This window comes from Coregonus lavaretus (genome assembly GCF_964263955.1).
Source record: "Coregonus lavaretus genome assembly, chromosome: 16".
Lineage (NCBI taxonomy): Eukaryota > Metazoa > Chordata > Actinopteri > Salmoniformes > Salmonidae > Coregonus > Coregonus lavaretus.
In genome coordinates this window covers 46,586,270-46,601,857 of record NC_140003.1, presented here as the reverse complement: position 1 = coordinate 46,601,857, position 15,588 = coordinate 46,586,270, and the positions used below count along the sequence as shown (strand labels likewise).

Below are 15,588 nucleotides of genomic sequence, written 5' to 3'. Positions count from 1 at the left end.
ATAAAGGGGAAAAGGTCATTCTTGAACATGGGGTGAGACATTCTTACTAATCTGCTAAAGAACCAGTTCGAATTGAAAAACGACTTTTCTATGACTGACGCCTTTAGTGAGAGGTCTAATGCTTTAATATTTAATAATTTCTGCCCTCCGAATTCATATTCATTATATAAATAGGCCTGTTTAATTTTGTCTGGCTTGCCGTTCCAAATAAAATTGAATATTTTTTCCTCATATAATTAAAAAAAACTGGTTGCTAGGTGTAGGCAAGGCCATAAGCAAACAGGTAAACTGGGATACGACTAAAGAGTTAATCAGGTTTTTTTTTCCACCAATAGACAGGTATTTACCTTTCCATGGTAACAAGATCGTATCTATTTTTGCTAACTTTCTATTAAAACGTTTCTGTGAACTTTTATTAATAACATGAAAGTGAATATTTTTTTTTTTTTTTTACTTTCACATAAATTTAGATGTGACCTGGAAGATCTTTCAACTAGTTTGATCATTACCGTAATGTTTGAAAAGTGCTTGTATTAGTTATCATATTTGGTCCCCTCGACATAAACCAAATAAAAAATGAACAGCATATAGCCGTAATTACGGTATATTCTTCTTTGGCTATTGTCCGTCTATCAATTCTTACACAAGGCTCCCATGTGACCCAGTGATGACAATGCATACAATAATTGACCATTTGGGAAAATGTACACAGGCTCCCCATGTCCACAGACCAAAAGAAATCAGACATAAAAGTGATGGATCATTTGACACCTGTATAATTCTACTAATATCGTGCATCTTTATGATAATCTTTGATATGAATCAATCTCAACAAGAGTATTTGAAAACAGACCGTAATAGAAACAGTTCAAATTAGACAAGTTTTGTTGGGTGTTGTCATTATCTTTATTATAGAACGACACTATAGAACATTAATCAGAAGGATAGAACGACACTATAGAACATTAATCAGAAAGATAGAACGACACTATAGAACATTAATCAGAAAGATAGAACGACACTATAGAACATTAATCAGAAAGATAGAACGACACTATAGAACATTAAATCAGAGGGATAGAACAACACTATAGAACATTAAATCAGAGGGATAGAACAACACTATAGAACATTAATCAGAAAGATATATGCCCTCTATAACTTTCCATATCACCCTTTTGGGACGGCACCACCAAACGAAAACTGCTCAAGCACAGGGAAAACTGCGGCCCATTGAGAGGGACAATAGGTAACGGAATGTGTGTTGGAGGTAGGAGACAGTTGATATATCCGTTTTTATAAGGGGGAGAATAACATCATAATGACTTGGTGGATGGGCCACTTGGTTGTTGTTGTTGTTGTTGTTGTTGTTGCTGTTGTACATAACTTGATTCTCTCTGCTTTCCCAGCCTCTAGTGGTCACAGCCAAACAGCTCCAGGGCTGTCTTGTGCTCCTGAGGAATAGCCCTGGCCATCAGCATGATCTTAACGCTCGGAAAGTGGTAGTAGTGGTTCCCCTTGAACAACTTCACGCCATCTGGGCCACACATGCCAGTGTCCACCTTGTCGAAGAGGGTGAAGGAGCGTTCTTTAACTGGAACACGTGGGGAGGCATTCAGGTCAACAGCATAGACTGTTTTACCTGGGATGGGGGAGGGAGAAGCTCAATCAATCCATCTATCTCTCATTTATACCCATCTCTGAGTGAAAACATGTTACAGGGAGTACCTGTTAGTGGCCTTCGTGTGTATATTGCACCTTGAGTATGTACATGTTGATTTGTTGTGTTGGACATGGCTGAAGTGAAAGCCCATATAGTAGAGAATGTGGGTGAGTATATGTCCCACATTTACCTTTAATGATGTGAGCGATGTGATGGTCCTGACACACAAAGGCAGCGTCGATAGGGCCCTCCACTCCCAGCTCCTTCTTCAGGGGTTTGGGGTACCCCTCTAGGTGGGTGTGGGGCTCCCCAACTCTGTAAACATACACCTCATCATCCTGCACACAACGAGAGGAGTGTTGGTTACGATTTGATTGATTTGATTTGATTGATTTGATTTGACAGTTTAAAAATACATGTACACATTTTAAAACTGGTCAGAGATAACACAATAAAGTCAATACATTACTTCCATTGTGGTCCCTTAAAGTGCATGTTGCAATACATTACATAGATACAGACGTGAACATGGTTCTATGATTAACTATCAAACCCACAACTACTGCTATACACTGTGGCTTGATTGAAGCGAGTTACCTCTCATCAGAACATCTGGATGCTGCATGTCAAAACTTTGGCTAGTCTCACTGAATCTCTGGCATTAGAGCAAGAGCTCATCTAGATTCTTGCTACAAGTCCAGCTAACAAATCCTTCTCCTGATCTCTTTATATCTGCCCTCTTCTGTCCGAGGTGTGTGTGTGTGTGTGTGTGTGTGTGTGTGTGTGTGTGTGTGTGTGTGTGTGTGTGTGTGTGTGTGTGTGTGTGTGTGTGTGTGTGTCTCTGCAGTAGCCGACAGTAGCCTACCTTGATCATGTAGAGGTGGTTTTCATAAGAGAAGACGGCATCCACCTCGCTGTGCAGCTCCTTGAATTCGCTCTCGATGGTGTCGGCTGACCACGTGTCATTGCCAGCATCTTGCTCCAGGAAGTGGTGGCCTAAAGGTCAAGGGTCGGGAGGAGAGGTCAGTAGGAGAGGTCAGGACAGGAGAGAAATAGGAGGAACATATTACTCATAAACAAACAAGACAACAGCAATCTCAAAATGCTCGATGCAACGATATAATGTAAATCGGAATTAGACTTAGACAATCAATCCCTCCAGGATGGTCGTAACGATTTTTTGTGATAGACTTGGACAATCAATCCCTCCCTGTGATAGTTGCGGGCAAAAATGCTCAATTCTGAAATGTTGCATAGACATTTGTGAAGATTGATTGATGTGTGGCTTGATTGAACCATTTCATGCAATAAAAGTGTGATGATTGGTTAAAGTGAGGTGGTCGAACTGTTGCAGTGATTCAACTGTTTTCTGTTGTAACATTGCAGTAATTTGATTGTTTCATGTTGTAATATTGCGGTGATTTGACTGTTTCATGTTGTAATATTGCGGTGATTTGACTGTTTCATGTTGTAATATTGCGGTGATTTGACTGTTTCATGTTGTAATATTGTGGTGATTTGACTGTTTCATGTTGTAATGTTGCAATGATTTGACTATTTTATGTGGGAAAAACATCCATCCCCACCAAGGCCCTACAGTAAGCAACAGTAATATGACCTCTGAAGGCGTAGATGTTTCCGGCATCGTCAGAGGTGATGGCGTCCAGGTGCACATGGCTGCAGCGCTCTCTCTCGGTGTGGTCTGTGGTGTCTCCTGTAGCAGGGACACAATACAGGAGCAGGACCTGTTTGTGTTAGATACTATTCGTCCTCAGGTTTGGTGTGATGAGGAGACTTCTCTCTCTCTCTCTCTCTCTCTCTCTCTCTCTCTCTCTCTCTCTCTCTCTCTCTCTCTCTCTCTCTCTCTCTCTCTCTCTCTCTCTCTCTCTCTCTCTCTCTCTCTCTCTCTCTCTCTCTCTCTCTCTCTCTCTCTCTCTCTCTCTCTCTCTCTCTCTCTCTCTCTCCTCTCTCTCTCTCTCTCTCTCTCTCTCTCTCTCTCTCTCTCTCTCTCTCTCTCTCTCTCTCTCTCTCTCACACTCTCTCTCTCTCTCTCACACTCTCTCGCACACTCTCTCCCACCCCCCCCCCCCCCCTCTCTCTCTCTCTCTCTCTCTCTTAATCGCTCGCTCTTTCAAACACATACACAAACTTTCTGTTGTCTTTTGTCACTCACCGAACTTGGAGCACTTCATGAAGTAGTCGCGGGCCTCCTTGGGGTACCTCCCGTGCACCTCCCCTGTCTTAGGGTCGAACTTGGAGAACTGGTGTCCATGGAAACAGTAGTAATGCTCCATGAAGCGGAATGCGCTGGTGCAGTTGGGCATGCCCTCAAACATCTTCTCCTCAACCTTCTTCGTCTTCACATTGTAGTGGTAGATGTCATCACCTGGGAAGAAACAATATGGCCAATCTTACCATGAGCAGCAGCCTGAGCCAGATAAACCGTTGCCAGTGCTACAGCTTGACCTGCCAACAACAGAGCTCGAGCAAGTTGAGACATCGCCAGAGCTGCAGCCCGACCAGCAACCGCCAGCACTCCAGCCTGCTCCGCCTCCGTCTGCAGACTGCCAGCCAGACCTGCAGCTATCGGTGCCCAAGCCAGCACCTCAAACCACAATCCAGCTAGTGTCTCCTACTGGTCAACATGTGTTCTGTACACTACTGGTCTCCTACTGGTCAACATGTGTTCTGTACACTCCTGGTCTCCTCACTGTTCACTGGTCACATGTGTTCTGTACACTACTGGTCTTCTACTGGTCAACATGTGTTCTGTACACTACTGGTCTCCTACTGGTCAACATGTGTTCTGTACACTACTGGTCTCCTACTGTTCAACATGTGTTCTGTACACTACTGGTCTCCTACTGGTCAACATGTGTTCTGTACACTACTGGTCTCCTACTGGTCAACATGTGTTTTGTACACTACTGGTCTCCTACTGGTCAACATGTGTTCTGTACACTACTGGTCTCCTACTGGTCAACATGTGTTCTGTACACTACTGGTCTCCTACTGGTCAACATGTGTTCTGTACACTACTGGTCTCCTACTGGTCAACATGTGTTCTGTACACTACTGGTCTCCTACTGTTCAACATGTGTTCTGTACACTACTGGTCTCCTACTGGTCAACATGTGTTCTGTACACTACTGGTCTCCTACTGTTCAACATGTGTTCTGTACACTACTGGTCTCCTACTGGTCAACATGTGTTCTGTACACTACTGGTCTCCTACTGGTCAACATGTGTTCTGTACACTACTGGTCTCCTACTGGTCAACATGTGTTCTGTACACTACTGGTCTCCTACTGGTCAACATGTGTTCTGTACACTACTGGTCTCCTACTGGTCAACATGTGTTCTGTACACTACTGGTCTCCTACTGGTCAACATGTGTTCTGTACACTACTGGTCTCCTACTGGTCAACATGTGTTTTGTACACTACTGGTCTCCTACTGGTCAACATGTGTTCTGTACACTACTGGTCTCCTACTGGTCAACATGTGTTCTGTACACTACTGGTCTCCTACTGGTCAACGTGTGTTCTGTACACTACTGGTCTCCTACTGGTCAACATGTGTTTTGTACACTACTGGTCTCCTACTGGTCAACATGTGTTCTGTACACTACTGGTCTCCTACTGGTCAACATGTGTTCTGTACACTCCTGGTAAACTACTGGTCAACATGTGTTCTGTACACTACTGGTCTCATACTGGTCAACATGTGTTCTGTACACTACTGGTCTCCTACTGGTCAACATGTGTTCTGTACACTACTGGTCTCCTACTGGTCAACATGTGTTCTGTACACTACTGGTCTCATACTGGTCAACATGTGTCTGTACACTACTGGTCTACTACTGGTCAACATGTGTTCTGTACACTACTGGTCTCATACTGGTCAACATGTGTTCTGTACACTACTGGTCTTCTACTGGTCAACATGTGTTCTGTACACTACTGGTCTCCTACTGGTCAACATGTGTTCTGTACACTACTGGTCTTATACTGGTCAAAATGTGTTCTGTACACTACTGGTCTTCTACTGGTCAACATGTGTTCTGTACACTACTGGTCTCCTACTGGTCAACATGTGTTCTGTACACTACTGGTCTCCTACTGGTCAACATGTGTCGGTACACTACTGGTCTACTACTGGTCAACATGTGTTCTGTACACTACTGGTCTCATACTGGTCAACATGTGTTCTGTACACTACTGGTCTCCTACTGGTCAACATGTGTTCTGTACACTACTGGTCTCCTACTGGTCAACATGTGTTCTGTACACTACTGGTCTCCTACTGGTCAACATGTGTCTGTACACTACTGGTCTACTACTGGTCAACATGTGTTCTGTACACTACTGGTCTCATACTGGTCAACATGTGTTCTGTACACTACTGGTCTTCTACTGGTCAACATGTGTTCTGTACACTACTGGTCTCATACTGGTCAACATGTGTTCTGTACACTACTGGTCTTCTACTGGTCAACATGTGTTCTGTACACTACTGGTCTCCTACTGGTCAACATGTGTTCTCTACACTACTGGTCTCCTACTGGTCAACATGTGTTCTGTACACTACTGGTCTCCTACTGGTCAACATGTGTTCTGTACACTACTGGTCTCCTACTGGTCAACATGTGTTCTGTACACTACTGGTCTCCTACTGGTCAACATGTGTTCTGTACACTACTGGTCTCCTACTGGTCAACATGTGTTCTGTACACTACTGGTCTCCTACTGGTCAACATGTGTTCTGTACACTACTGGTCTCCTACTGGTCAACATGTGTTCTGTACACTACTGGTCTCCTACTGGTCAACATGTGTTCTGTACACTACTTGTCTTCTACTGGTCAACATGTGTTCTGTACACTACTGGTCTCCTACTGATCAACATGTGTTCTGTACACTACTGGTCTCCTACTGGTCAACATGTGTTCTGTACACTACTGGTCTACTACTGGTCAACATGTGTTCTGTACACTACTGGTCTCAAACTGGTCAACATGTGTTCTGTACACTACTGGTCTCCTACTGGTCAACATGTATCTGTACACTACTGGTCTACTACTGGTCAACATGTGTTCTGTACACTACTGGTCTCCTACTGGTCAACATGTGTTCTCTACACTACTGGTCTCCTACTGGTCAACATGTGTTCTGTACACTACTGGTCTCCTACTGGTCAACATGTGTTCTGTACACTACTGGTCTGCTACTGGTCAACATGTGTTCTGTACACTACTGGTCTCCTACTGGTCAACATGTGTTCTGTACACTACTGGTCTCCTACTGGTCAACATGTGTTTTGTACACTACTGGTCTCCTACTGGTCAACATGTGTTCTGTACACTACTGGTCTCCTACTGGTCAACATGTGTTCTGTACACTCCTGGTCTACTACTGGTCAACATGTGTTCTGTACACTACTGGTCTCATACTGGTCAACATGTGTTCTGTACACTACTGGTCTCCTACTGGTCAACATGTGTTCTGTACACTACTGGTCTCCTACTGGTCAACATGTGTTCTGTACACTACTGGTCTCATACTGGTCAACATGTGTCTGTACACTACTGGTCTACTACTGGTCAACATGTGTTCTGTACACTACTGGTCTCATACTGGTCAACATGTGTTCTGTACACTACTGGTCTTCTACTGGTCAACATGTGTTCTGTACACTACTGGTCTCCTACTGGTCAACATGTGTTCTGTACACTACTGGTCTCCTACTGGTCAACATGTGTTCTGTACACTACTGGTCTTCTACTGGTCAACATGTGTTCTGTACACTACTGGTCTCCTACTGGTCAACATGTGTTCTGTACACTACTGGTCTCCTACTGGTCAACATGTGTCTGTACACTACTGGTCTACTACTGGTCAACATGTGTTCTGTACACTACTGGTCTCATACTGGTCAACATGTGTTCTGTACACTACTGGTCTCCTACTGGTCAACATGTGTTCTGTACACTACTGGTCTCCTACTGGTCAACATGTGTTCTCTACACTACTGGTCTCCTACTGGTCAACATGTGTTCTGTACACTACTGGTGTCCTACTGGTCAACATGTGTTCTGTACACTACTGGTCTCCTACTGGTCAACATGTGTTCTGTACACTACTGGTCTCCTACTGGTCAACATGTGTTCTGTACACTACTGGTCTCCTACTGGTCAACATGTGTTCTGTACACTACTGGTCTCCTACTGGTCAACATGTGTTCTGTACACTACTGGTCTCCTACTGGTCAACATGTGTTCTGTACACTACTGGTCTCCTACTGGTCAACATGTGTTCTGTACACTACTGGTCTTCTACTGGTCAACATGTGTTCTGTACACTACTGGTCTCCTACTGGTCAACATGTGTTCTGTACACTACTGGTCTCCTACTGGTCAACATGTGTCTGTACACTACTGGTCTACTACTGGTCAACATGTGTTCTGTACACTACTGGTCTCATACTGGTCAACATGTGTTCTGTACACTACTGGTCTCCTACTGGTCAACATGTGTCTGTACAGTACTGGTCTACTACTGGTCAACATGTGTTCTGTACACTACTGGGCTCCTACTGGTCAACATGTGTTCTGTACACTACTGGTCTCCTACTGGTCAACATGTGTTATGTACACTACTGGTCTCCTACTGGTCAACATGTGTTCTGTACACTACTGGTCTCCTACTGGTCAACATGTGTTCTGTACACTACTGGTCTCCTACTGGTCAACATGTGTTCTCTACACTACTGGTCTCCTACTGGTCAACATGTGTTCTGTACACTACTGGTCTCCTACTGGTCAACATGTGTTCTGTACACTACTGGTCTCCTACTGGTCAACATGTGTTCTGTACACTACTGGTCTCATACTGGTCAACATGTGTTCTGTACACTACTGGTCTCCTACTGGTCAAAATGTGTTCTGTACACTACTGGTCTCCTACTGGTCAACATGTGTTCTGTACACTACTGGTCTCCTACTGGTCAACATGTGTTCTCTACACTACTGGTCTCCTACTGGTCAACATGTGTTCTGTACACTACTGGTCTCCTACTGGTCAACATGTGTTCTCTACACTACTGGTCTCCTACTGGTCAACATGTGTTCTCTACACTACTGGTCTCCTACTGGTCAACATGTGTTCTGTACACTCCTGGTCTCCTACTGGTCATTTTCGTCCCCTTACCGGGACGCTGGGACAGTTGCTCCTATACTCTTAACCTGCAGCTCTATCGTAAAACCACCACATGGTGGCGCTATTTTTCCAGTGCCTTTTATAATGCCTTGTTATCTTCCATAGGGATAGTTTCCTTGCAACAAGATCGATCGCACAAAAGATATTGAGATATTGACTCACCCTTGAAAAAGATGACGGTGTCTTCCTCACATTCGGGCGCAGGACACACCACAGCAGCATCCAGGTGGTCAGGGATACCAGGGAACACCTCAGAGATGTCTTTGGGGAAGCCCTTCTCCAGCATGTGTTTGTAGTAGCTGAATACCTTGGTGTCCTTCATCAGAGCAATACAGGACAGAGGTCAGAGGTCAGCCACCTCAGTCAGTGAGCTAATTAAAAAGTGGATTTAGGACCTGGCTTCTTTAGTGAATAATATGAATAATATATATACATAGCAACTCATCCTCTACTCAGAGCAACTCATCCTCTACTCAGAGCAACTCATCCTCTACTCAGAGCAACTCATCCTCTACTCAGAGCAACTCATCCTCTACTCAGAGCAACTCAGCCTCTACTCAGAGCAACTCATCCTCTACTCAGAGCAACTCATCCTCTACTCAGAGCAACTCATCCTCTACTCAGAGCAACTCAGCCTCTACTCAGAGCAACTCATCCTCTACTCAGAGCATCTCATCCTCTACTCAGAGCAACTCAGCCTCTACTCAGAGCAACTCAGCCTCTACTCAGAGCAACTCAGCCTCTACTCAGAGCAACTCAGCCTCTACTCAGAGCAACTCGGCCTCTACTCAGAGCAACTCAGCCTCTACTCAGAGCAACTCATCCTCTACTCAGAGCAACTCAGCCTCTACTCAGAGCAACTCAGCCTCTACTCAGAGCAACTCAGCCTCTACTCAGAGCAACTCATCGTCTACTCAGAGCAACTCAGCCTCTACTCAGAGCAACTCATCCTCTACTCAGAGCAACTCAGCCTCTACTCAGAGCAACTCATCCTCTACTCAGAGCAACTCATCCTCTACTCAGAGCAACTCATCCTCTACTCAGAGCAACTCATCCTCTACTCAGAGCAACTCATCCTCTACTCAGAGCAACTCAGCCTCTACTCAGAGCAACTCAGCCTCTACTCAGAGCAACTCAGCCTCTACTCAGAGCAACTCAGCCTCTACTCAGAGCAACTCATCCTCTACTCAGAGCAACTCATCCTCTACTCAGAGCAACTCATCCTCTACTCAGAGCAACTCAGCCTCTACTCAGAGCAACTCAGCCTCTACTCAGAGCAACTCAGCCTCTACTCAGAGCAACTCAGCCTCTACTCAGAGCAACTCATCCTCTACTCAGAGCAACTCAGCCTCTACTCAGAGCAACTCAGCCTCTACTCAGAGCAACTCAGCCTCTACTCAGAGCAACTCATCGTCTACTCAGAGCAACTCAGCCTCTACTCAGAGCAACTCATCCTCTACTCAGAGCAACTCAGCCTCTACTCAGAGCAACTCATCCTCTACTCAGAGCAACTCATCCTCTACTCAGAGCAACTCATCCTCTACTCAGAGCAACTCAGCCTCTACTCAGAGCAACTCATCCTCTACTCAGAGCAACTCATCCTCTACTCAGAGCAACTCAGCCTCTACTCAGAGCAACTCATCCTCTACTCAGAGCAACTCAGCCTCTACTCAGAGCAACTCATCCTCTACTCAGAGCAACATTATAACTTTTATGAGTCCTTGTTGGAGGGGAATTTAAAATGTTAATTATAACTTTTATGAACTTTTATCCTTTAGTCCTTTAGAACAACATTGGAACATGTATGAGTCCTTTAGAACAACATTGGAACTTTTTTGTAGGAGGGATGCAGTATGGATGGACTGTACCAAGTGTTTCTAAGGGATGCAGTATGTATGGACTGTACCAAGTGTTTCTAAGGGATGCAGTATGTATGGACTGTACCAAGTGTTTCTAAGGGATGCAGTATGTATGGACTGTACCAAGTGTTTCTAAGGGATGCAGTATGTATGGACTGTACCAAGTGTTTCTAAGGGATGCAGTATGTTTGGACTGTACCAAGTGTTTCTATGGGAGGCAGTATGTATGGACTGTACCAAGTGTTTCTAAGGGATGCAGTATGTATGGACTGTACCAAGTGTTTCTAAGGGATGCAGTATGTATGGACTGTACCAAGTGTTTCTAAGGGATGCAGTATGTATGGACTGTACCAAGTGTTTCTAACGGGTGCAGTATGTATGGACTGTACCAAGTGTTTCTAACGGGTGCAGAATGTATGGACTGTACCAAGAATTTCTAAGGGATGCAGTATGTTTGGACTGTACCAAGTGTTTCTATGGGCGGCAGTATGGACTGTACCAAGTGTTTCTAAGGGATGCAGTATGTATGGACTGTACCAAGTGTTTCTAAGGGAGGCAGTATGGACTGTACCAAGTGTTTCTAAGGGAGGCAGTATGGACTGTACCAAGTGTTTCTAAGGGAGGCAGTATGGACTGTACCAAGTGTTTCTAAGGGAGGCAGTATGGACTGTACCAGGAAAAGGAAGATGTGGTCGTGCTCAGTGGGTCTGTCTTCAAAGTGCATACGGAATGCAGCGTCCACGTGCCCCAGGTGTTGATGGTCCTCCAGCTCAGCGAATGATTGGTTGGAGAGCTCGGCTTTACCGTGGAAACCCTTGAACACATGGTCACCTGGCAGGGAACACCTTTGGTCAACCAACATGGGAATAGAGAAAATGAAGTTCCACAGAGCCCACCCTAGTTTCCTCAGCTTGCTTACAAAACGGATTCAGTATGCATTAATAGCTGAACAATATGGATTGGACACCCCTTGGAGCCTGGTTCCTCTCTAGGTTTCTTCCTAGGTTCCTGCCTTATATGGAGTTTTTCCTAGCCACTATGCTTCTGCCCCTGCATTGCTTGCTCTTTCAGATTTGCTTGCTCTTTGAGGTTTTAGGCTGGGTATCTGTAAAGCACTTTGTGACAATTGCAGATGTAAAAAGGGCTTCATAAAATACATTTGATTTTGTAGACCTAGTGCTGATTTGCACCTGTTCGATGACAGAAAGCGCATGTCTTGTGACCAGAGCATGTGAGCAGAGTTGAACGGTAGGAAATCCCGCTCATCGCTCTTGGAGCAGTGCGCAGTCCAGCACTCCATGTCCTTTCCTACGGCTCCGCTAAAAACCGCTCCACGCTCACAGGAAGAAAAAAACTCCCGCTCCAAATTCGCTCCATTCATTAAAATCACAATTTAACCGACACCCATCTATTTTTGTGACTACCTGGACCTACCGATTGGTTTTTGAAGTATTGAAACCAAACCATATGGATTTCAATGAAAAGTATTTCATAAAGGCTGTGACTTACTTAGAATTAAATACAAATTAAACGAAAAATGACTTATTAGTGCGTTTGAGTTCATTTTTAGAATTCATTTTTAGAAACAGGAGTTTGGCCAGTCTGTGGCTTGCGATGGTGCCTGGAGAGCCGGCCAGCAGCGGAGAATATCCTCTCCATGGTGCCTGGAGAGCCGGCCAGCAGCGGAGAATATCCTCTCCATGGTGCCTGGAGAGCCGGCCAGCAGCGGAGAATATCCTCTCCATGGTGCCTGGAGAGCCGGCCAGCAGCGGAGAATATCCTCTCCATGGTGCCTGGAGAGCCGGCCAGCAGCGGAGAATATCCTCTCCACACTTGCAGAGCCACTGGGGATGATAAACACGCGTTTGGCCACTCTTGCCAAGCTGGGAGGAGATGCAGAGATGTTTTTTGATTTTTCTATAGGTAGGCCTAATGGTTGAACGTGGGAATATGCCAGGCCTATTGGGCCAAAATCAATGATGGCCTATTGTATAGATAATACAACGAAAATGAACGAAACGTTTAAGAGATCCGATTTTTTGTTTATAAATACTTTGCTACAGTGACACACTTACTTATCTACCCACCTCAGTCTTTTATTTTAGCATGTGCACGCAGTAAGTACACCATCATACTTTTGGGATAAGTGTCTTTTCAGCTTTGTCAACGATTCTGTAGTTGTGGATGTTTCATGTAGCCAGCGTGTAACAACTGCCATTTCCCGCGCGTAGAACAATGGCATCCGGTCTATAAGCTAACAGTTTAGCAGCATTACCAGCAGGTGGCATCCAAGCCTAACACATAACAGCGGACACTACATCACCACACTCCCTCGCTTGCTCTTGGTCCTCATCTTTGTAAGTCACCTTGATTTAGCACCTGTGTGTTTTTATTAGTTTCTTTATGAAAATATTTAGCGAACTCCATGACGCTAGCTAAAGCAAGGGGCTATTAGCAGCACACAAGTAGACTACAAATGCATGCTGGGCCGGGCACGCCCTGAGCTCCTGAAGTGAGTTCTACCTGGAGGCTACTGGACCGGGCGAGAATGCCGACTCTCCAGCCTTTGGGAATATTGCTCCACGTTCCGGTCAAATTGGGCTCAGCTACTCGCTCTGCTTCAGCTCCGCTCACACACTCAGCTTGTGACCAATGGCTAAATGAGTGGCAGTTGGTTCTGGCAGGACTGGAGTCTGACTCACCCTTGAAGAAGTAAGGGATTCCTTCCTCATTCACAGCAACAGCGTCCATCTCGAGCCCATCGCAGCGGTCGAGCATAACACCAACGGTATGGCCGTGTCCCTCGTGTCCTGAGAAAGGATTTAACCGAATATTACTGATTCTTCCCACAAACAGTCACAGGAGTACATTTTTGGGCGATTTTAAGACAAGCCCAAATTGAAGTTTTTCCAATAAGTAAATTAGCTAGGAGAAATACAACTTTGTATGGGGGGCGACAACGTGGCAACCACCCCTTAAGTAGGCCAAAAAGGTGAAGCATTTGTTCAATGGGAAACTACCTTTCGGCATCATCTCCCTTCCTCTAACATCTCTGCTGTTACTAATGTAGTTAGGAAAGTTCAATCAGAAAGGCCCGTCTGAATGGATCCTCATTTCATTCATCTAGTAAACTCTATAATGCGCATCGCTTCCTATCTCACTAATCAGCATAGCAGGTATCCATGGTAGTGTTTTGTAATGGTACCTCATTAGCATAGCAGGTATCCATGGTAGTGTTTTTTAATGGTACCTCATTAGCATAGCAGGTATTGATGTGGGAGTGTCCATGTCCATCAGTAAAGCAGGTATTTTTATGGTAGTGTAAATAACGTTACCTCATCAGGATAGCGTCTCAACCTTCCTCCTCCTTTACCATTAGTAAGTGTGTGGAATGTCATTTGCCTATTAACTTCTGCCTATGAGCATGGCATACTAAGGCAATTCCACCACACTTGCTGGTTAACCTATGGGATCACTCGTGCAATAATCACTTCCCTTTCTGTCAACCGATGGCCTCGTCTCTCACTTGATGTTTTGCAGCAACAGTCTTCCAACGACCTTCCACCTCTCCACCGCATAATAATAATAATAATAATATTGTATTATGTCTCTGTTGTCATTCAGTTAAGCCTGTACTCGATTGAACTGTTAGTTGTTATGTATTAAAGCATTCGATAAGCTGCAACTGTTAGCTGGTTCAAGTTGTCTTCTGGTGACCATGAGAAGTGTCAAGCTAAAAAGTCACCTGGTTCAGTTGTCTTCTGGCCCTTCATACCCTCTCCTGATACTCACCTCCCTCTTGATGTCCAGCTTGGTGGTGGGCATGGCTGAGAGCCAGAGCCAGGGACAGGCACAGTGTCTGGGTGAGCAGCTTCATGGTGTCCTTCGGATCCAGGAGAAAGTTCTGGTCTGCGGCTGGACGAGTCTTTTATATACCTGAGCCAGGGTTGTGGGCGTGTCTGTCTCTCTGTCTGTCACGATGGACACCAGGACTGGATGAGTCGGGTGGGTAGTGCAAAGGGGGTGGGGTGTGTGTGTGTGTGTGTGTGTGTGTGTGTACGTGCAGTGCAGAGCACAGCCGTGGGCAGACCTGGCATCATGTGCCGTCCCACAAAGATGCCCACACGTTTGTAAACAGGGAGAGATTCTGTGTGTGTGTGTCTGTGTGTGTGGAGGGTCTGGCTGGTCAGGCCAGTAGCCATTGGTCAATCCATCCATCAACAGAATCTCTCCCTTCAACCAGATACTAGAATCAATAGAGGTAGATGTCCAGTGTTATTATGTCCAGTATTATGTAAGTGCTTTCCACCTGGATACCACTACCCCGGCCACCAGCTCTGCACCCTCCGCTGCACCGATCACTGTACCTGTACACAGCCCATCTGTAATTAGCCCACCCAACTACCTCATCCCCATATTGTTATTTACATTGTTATTTATTTTGCTCATTTGCACCCCAGTATGTCTATTTGCACATCATCTTCTGCACATCTATCACTCCAGTGTTAATACTAAATTGTAATGATTTTGCACTCTGGCCTATTTATTGCCTTACCTCCATAACTTACTACATTTGCCCACACTGTATATATATTTTCTATTGTGTTATTGACTGCATGTTTTGTTTACCCCATATGTAACTCTGTGTTGTTGTTTTTATCGCACTGCTTTGCTTTATCTTGGCCAGGTCGCAGTTGTAAATGAGAACTTGTTCTCAACTGGCTTACCCGGTTAAATAAAGGTGAAATAAATAAATAAAATAAAAAAAGTATTATATCCAGTCTTATGTAAGTCAGCGCAGACAGCGTATCCACAGACAAACATGTTTTTTCTTTTTATAAGGGATGACT

General features: G+C 44.9%; 1 protein-coding gene across 1 annotated transcript; it reads right to left on the bottom strand.

The window, feature by feature from the left end:
* Positions 1-882: 882 nt before the first annotated feature.
* Positions 883-14,641, bottom strand: LOC311144128 (hemopexin-like). Its single transcript, XM_084180114.1, has 9 exons — positions 14,531-14,641; positions 13,441-13,548; positions 11,412-11,569; positions 9,042-9,195; positions 3,837-4,049; positions 3,282-3,377; positions 2,529-2,659; positions 1,854-2,001; positions 883-1,642 (listed from the first exon to the last, which is right to left on the bottom strand). Exons 1-9 carry the CDS (start codon positions 14,613-14,615, stop codon positions 1,413-1,415), a joined length of 1,323 nt encoding a protein of 440 aa, XP_084036240.1. The 5' UTR covers positions 14,616-14,641; the 3' UTR covers positions 883-1,412.
* Between the last annotated feature and the right edge of the window lie 947 nt (positions 14,642-15,588).